This window comes from Henningerozyma blattae, chromosome 1, assembly GCF_000315915.1.
Source record: "Henningerozyma blattae CBS 6284 chromosome 1, complete genome".
Classification (NCBI taxonomy): Eukaryota; Fungi; Ascomycota; class Saccharomycetes; order Saccharomycetales; family Saccharomycetaceae; genus Henningerozyma; species Henningerozyma blattae.
This window is the reverse complement of record NC_020185.1, coordinates 1,421,973-1,428,253: the sequence shown is the minus strand read 5'-3', so window position 1 is coordinate 1,428,253 and position 6,281 is coordinate 1,421,973. Positions and strand designations below refer to the sequence as shown.

The 6,281-nt window shown below is 29.8% G+C and overlaps 3 protein-coding genes across 3 annotated transcripts; 2 read left to right on the top strand and 1 right to left on the bottom strand.

The window, feature by feature from the left end:
* Positions 1-851: 851 nt before the first annotated feature.
* On the top strand, positions 852-3,257 carry TBLA0A05750 (uncharacterized protein; the record flags this gene model as incomplete). Its single annotated transcript, XM_004177839.1, has 1 exon — positions 852-3,257. One exon carries the CDS (start codon positions 852-854, stop codon positions 3,255-3,257), a length of 2,406 nt encoding a protein of 801 aa, XP_004177887.1.
* Positions 3,258-3,673: 416 nt separating this feature from the next.
* On the bottom strand, positions 3,674-4,186 carry JJJ3 (Jjj3p; the record flags this gene model as incomplete). The annotated part of the gene is made up of 1 exon (XM_004177838.1): positions 3,674-4,186. One exon carries the CDS (start codon positions 4,184-4,186, stop codon positions 3,674-3,676), a length of 513 nt encoding a protein of 170 aa, XP_004177886.1.
* Positions 4,187-4,833: 647 nt separating this feature from the next.
* Positions 4,834-6,078, top strand: RPA49 (DNA-directed RNA polymerase I subunit RPA49; the record flags this gene model as incomplete). The annotated part of the gene is made up of 1 exon (XM_004177837.1): positions 4,834-6,078. The coding sequence occupies one exon, from the start codon at positions 4,834-4,836 to the stop codon at positions 6,076-6,078; it is 1,245 nt and encodes a 414-aa protein (XP_004177885.1).
* Between the last annotated feature and the right edge of the window lie 203 nt (positions 6,079-6,281).

Here is a 6,281-nt window from a genome sequence, read left to right as displayed (position 1 = left end):
ATAAGTATTAAAAGAATATATTAAAGATGATGAATCAATTATTTAATTTTTTTTTTTTTTTTTAATTTCTAATTTCTTGATATATATAAAATAATTGTTCATTTAACTAAATAGAAAATAATAGAATATCCAATTATTCAAGCCCATTATTGAGAGTTTTTCACTGAAATAAAAAAAAAAAAAAGAAAAAAAGTTTTCGCGTCAAAATTGCTGAATTTCGAAATGCTATTACCCGGATTTAGGGCTTTCAAACATAACCCTAAGATCGTACAGAACCCTAACTGGACCTTATTTTCCTAAAAAAGCAAAATGCCGAAAAAAGAAAAAAACTAATTAAAAAAGGACCCCTCATTTTCCATTATATTGAAATTTCCAAATTTGGAAAAGACACGTGCCTTTTTCCAATTCTAACACAGTTTTCCGAAACCCTATATTATAATTTAGAAGAACCCTAGGGTTGGCTATTCTCCATTCTATGTAAAGCTGACTCAGCTTGATTAAGGCAAAAAAATAGATAAATAAAATAGCCGTTTCGGAGGCAACTATAGATAAGCGAAAGTACCCCTCAGGGGTCAAAGAGTATATAAGGGAACAAATTTTTGTGATCTGGGATCTGCAACAGGTCCAATGAGGGAAAAAAAAAACTAATGAGAAGGATTCTCATATAACAAAAAATTTAATAATAACGTATTGATTACTATTGTAGTAGTCGTAATAACAGAAATAGAAATTTACCAAGAAGTTATCTACCTGTAATTAGATTAGACTAAAAGGCCTTCTTTTCTTTTGTTTTTTATTTAGGGACGTCAAAGTTAGCACACTGTGTGGAGCTTTTTACTGAAATAAAAATTATGAGCGACCAGAAAAAGCGTTTTATGAGACAGCAAAACACCTCGACAGTCGATTCGGATCTTGCTAGAGATCAGGAGAGCGTTAATTTGGTGATAGACCATACTCCGTCAAGAGTTTCATCTGTTTCGACAGAAGATTCGTATACAAGGGCTGCCACAGAATTGATTGGTGGAACTACAGTTCGTCATCATCATCATCATCATCATCATCATCGTCATAGTAATAATAACAAGCATCCACATGAGACTGTGGAAGATTTGAACACAATCACTACTAATAACACTACATACTCTAACCATACAACCCCTGGTATAGCGCACCATCACCATCATTCTGTAACATCTCAGCCATTGAAATCCAAATCGATGAGTGCAGCAACTACCACTTCTGAAGATTCAGCTTCGAAACAGCCCTCCAAATTGAAAACTTTTTTAAGTCCACAGAGACCTGTTTTAAATGTTCGTAAATCATGTTATGAGGATATTGCTCCAGATGAAATATCGTTACAGGATGTCAACACAGAACTAGAAGTACTGCCACCACCACAATCACATAAAATCTTTACATTCTCTATGCCATTTGGAGGTACTGCCTCTACAGAATCAAGAAAGAAAAGCACATTCCCCAAATTTCCTACTGTGGCAGAGAAATTTAGTAAGGTGAAATCTAAGCATAAAGAATCTTCACCACCTGAAGCTAGCGGTACTCGTACGAATAGCATTGTTAGTAGTACCACCAGTAGTGGCCGAAGTATAGAGTCTTCTTCTAACGTCGTCAATGTCGAGTCTAATATTTCTATAAGTACTGACGCCACTAGTAGTACAATGATTTCTACTGATGAGATCATCACAGAATCGAAACAAGAAATTAAGCATAAATTAATTAGACAAAATTCCATTACTTCGTTGGAGGAATTGGCACTTTTCGATGATGAAAAAGGTATTACGAATGTAAGAAATGCTGCATTTAAGAAAACTTTCCAATTAGATACTTTAAAACATTCAATTAAAAATATTGTTGAGGATCCAAATGCTATGTCCGCGGATGGTTATCGATTTGACGAAGTAAATCATATATTTGATGAATTGGAAGGCGATGTGGTAATTCTTGGTGGTTATCGTGGTTCTGTTTTAAGAGATGTAAAGACTCATAAAAGGTTATGGGTACCATTAGAGGCAAGTTTAAATTTATCAAATGATGTTAATTTAATTATTGGTCCAAGAGATATTGATGAAATTGATATCCAATCCAAAATAAAACCTGATGGTATGTTAACTCATTGCGGTCCAGTAGATATCTCCAAAAGATTAATTCATAAATTAAGTCTAAATAAAAAAGTTCATGTGGAAGATTTCGGTTATGATTGGAGACTCTCTTTAGATTTAGTAGCTGTTCAATTAGCAGAAACACTGCAAAAATTATATGATAAACAAACTGTGAAAAAAGGTGTATATGTCGTGGCACATTCCATGGGTGGGATGATAACTCATAAAGTATTACAAGATCACACTGAATTGATTAGAGGTATCGTATATGTTGGTTGTCCAAATCAATGTCCAAATGTTTTGGGCCCAATTCGATTTGGTGATGAAATTCTTTTAAATAAGACTATCTTAAGTAAAGAAGCTAACTTTTTTATGAGATCTTCATTTTCCTTTTTACCAATGGATGGTAGATTATTTGTTGATAAGACAGGTAGAAATAGATTTGATTTAGATTTCTACGATCCAAATGTTTGGATTGAATATGGGTTATCACCTTTGGTGTCTAAAAGGAGAAAAGACTTTGAAGATTCACTAAAAGGTAACCCTAATAAGCAAAATCCATCAGATCCACATAATCATCATCATCCTCCTCATCATTTAACAACTCCTAAAATATTAAAGACATTAAACCCAATTCCAATTATTAAATCTGTTAATCCAATATCAAATTCTTCTGATAATCATTATGTGGAAGCCCCCATTGATGAAAATGAATTTGTTACATCCTATGATGATTCTGTGAAATATTTGAAAAATGTTTTAATAAGAACTAAAAATTTCCATGAAAGTTTGGCATATAATCCTGAAAAAAATTATCCTCCATTAGTCATTGTCTTTGGTAATAAAATCCCTACTGTAAGAGGTGCCAAAGTTTGTGGTTTGCAAGATATTAAAGATGGGATATATAATGATTTCTATTATGGTGCTGGTGATGGTGTAGTCCATGAACATTGGTTATTACCCGAAAAGATTGGGTTCCCAGTGGAAGCTCGTATAGCAACACATGTAGGTCATGTTAGTTTAATGAGTGATTTAACTTCTATGGCCAAAGCCTTTGTATCGTTAAGAAAGGCAGAATTACAAAGAGAAAAAGATCGTCAATCAGAGTCAAATGATGTTAAAGTAGTAACAACCGTATAAAAAGTCAAAATTTGATAAAGTTGATTTATATAATAATATTACAAAATAAAATAATAACCAAAAAAAAAACAAAAAAATATCAGACATTAATTTAATAAAAACAAAAATAAATAGAACGCAATTAATTAAACAAAACAAATTTATTCACGTTGTGATATAAATTATCCTACATTGTTCATAAAAACATTCTTATCTGCTGCACTTCATGGGAAATGTTTGATTCCTAATTCTGGACGTTATATAATTCACTCTTGATAATTTTTTTTTCTTCTCATTTAATTTTTCATTTTTTTTTTTTTTTTTTCTATTCTAATCTGTCGTTATGTTTAATGACTATTTTTCTGTATAAGTTTATTTCTTTTAAATTAATTATATATTTATTCAATTAATTTGTTGTATTTTAAAATATGAAAATATTAAACCATTTCGTAAGCAACCTTGATCCATAAACTGCATGAGTTGCACTGTATCATCATCAAATATTCGCAACTATCACGTTTTTGATACCCATACTCTTCCAAAGCATCTTCATCAAACTCAAACCCGTCAACTTGCTTACATCTTGGACAATTTAAACGATATTCATTTTTCTCATTCCATTCAAATTCATCTAATGAAATTTCTTCAACTCCATCTCCATTATTAAAGAATCCCATTTTTTTAAATTGCTCTTCTAATTCTTTATCATATTGTTGCCGACTTTTAGAGTCAACAAGGATTTTATAAGCATCTTGAATGTGATTTACACTTATTGGAGATTTATTTTCGTTTCCAGTTATATTTTCATTTGTGTTTGCTTTTGCCTTCGCATTATTTTTGATTTTATCTGGATGAATAGCTAACAACTTTTCCTTATAAGCACGTTTAATATCAGATTCTGTGGCATCACTATCAATACCTAATATTTCATAATGAGATAATAGAGACATTTGAGATATTTTTCATATGAAACTAGTAGTCAGTAAATGATTTAAAAATAATAAAGTTCATTCAAGACGTTTTTTTTGGCTTATATTAGATGGCGCTAATTTTGTCCGAATCTATTAATTTGGAAATATTACTAATAGTAACGAAAGAGTTATTAATAAAATTAATAATAAAAGATCTCAAAAATTAGCAGTTTATGAGTATGGTTCTTCTTTGTAACTACAATTCAATAATAAAAAGATCTTGTACAAGAGATTTATTTTACAATTCTCTAGGAGTCTTATCTTTGTATATATGCCAAAAATTATTGTTTCAAATATGCACAGAAAAAAAAAACTAACTGAATTTCAAAAATTTAAAATTTATTTCAGATGATTATCCTTAATAAGATAATGTAACTTTAATAGATTTACTCCTTATGAAGTAAAACAAATATATATATACATAATAACTTATAATTTTATTGGATGCCCTTAATTTTCCGGGTAAGTTTTTTTTTTCAAAATTTTTTTTTTTCTAACAGAGCTCATCGGATTTACAATGAAAAATTATTCAAGATTATATATTAGATTAATTGAATAAAGTAATGAATATATAGTCTTTATACTTAAGTTTTGAAATTAAATATCTCCAAGACAAATCGAATATTATGTCAGAAAGTAAAAAAAGATCGTTCAATGAAGTTGAAATTGAAAAAGTTCAAGACCAACCTTCAGTAGCTATTGCTAGTTTTTTTAAAGATTTTAGAGCTCCAACTGAAACTACTTTTAATTTATATAAAAATAAAAAAAACAATGAATATTTATTACATGGAGAAAATGAAAGATTAGAATATGATGGTACCACTGATTCTAATTCAATCGGTTCTAATCAATATTTGGTGGGTGTTTTTAATTCTGAAAAAAATAAAATTGAATTATACAAAGCTCCAGTCATTATTTCTAAAGTTAGTTCCAAATCAAAGAAGCACTTGGCAGGTCCAAAGATCAAAAGTCAAAGTAATGAAAGAGTTTCTACATTGAGAAATGCATTAGGTCAAGCTTTTGGTACCAAAAAGGCTAAGAAGGCTATTTCTGATTTAGAAAGAAATCGTATTGATGCTGATAAATTAGCTGATTCTGCCGTTGATATTGTTGGCACAGTTAAAGCTGCTTCAAAAGATTTACCAACAAGAGCAGAATTAGAAGAATCTGGATCAGCTTATAGACCAACTCCATTGGCTAATTTGGATGCTACTGACGTGGAACAAATTTATCCAATTCATAATATAATACCCAAGAGAGAATGGAATTTTATTCGTGCTGGCCCAATCCTAAAAGAACAGGACCCAGAAAAGAAATTGGAATTATTACCATACACCGACTCCAAATATTTGGCTAAAAAATTATCTATATTTCAAGAACCTTCTCAATTACCTAAATTACAACTATTATACTATTTATCATTGTTAATGGGTATCAATGCAAATAAAAGAATTAATAATAAAACCAAGTTATTAGAAAAATTAAATTCACCACCAGAAGTTTTAGTTGATGGTATTTTAGACAGATTCACTATCTCAAGATCGAGTCTGACGGGTAGAAAGAAGGATCAATCTTATTTTATTGATCCACAGAATGAAGATAAATTATTATGTTACATTTTAGTTATAATTTTACATTTAGATAACTTTTTGGTAGAAGTTTCTCCACTAGCTCAAGAATTAAATTTAAAACCTTCGAAGTTAGCCACTTTATTCAGAACAATTGGTGCTATTGTGAAAGGTTGTACTGTTACTCAAGCCGAAGTTTTTGGTATTCCAAAGAGTTCTGCTGCTTCATACAAAGTTGCTACTTTGAAAGTACCATTTAAATTACCAGAATTGACTAAAAGAAGTAAGGGTCCAAGACGTTAATAAACATCTAGCTCTAAACATTTTCAATTTGCATTTAAAAGTATAATAAAATACAATCTTTCATTATTGAATAGCTTTGTACAAGTGGAATTTATATATTGATTTGTTTTATTTTATTTTTTTGACTTCCAAAAGTGTTTAGTCATTCTTTTTTGTATATTATTATTATTTTAATATCATATTATATAACATTTTATAAATAT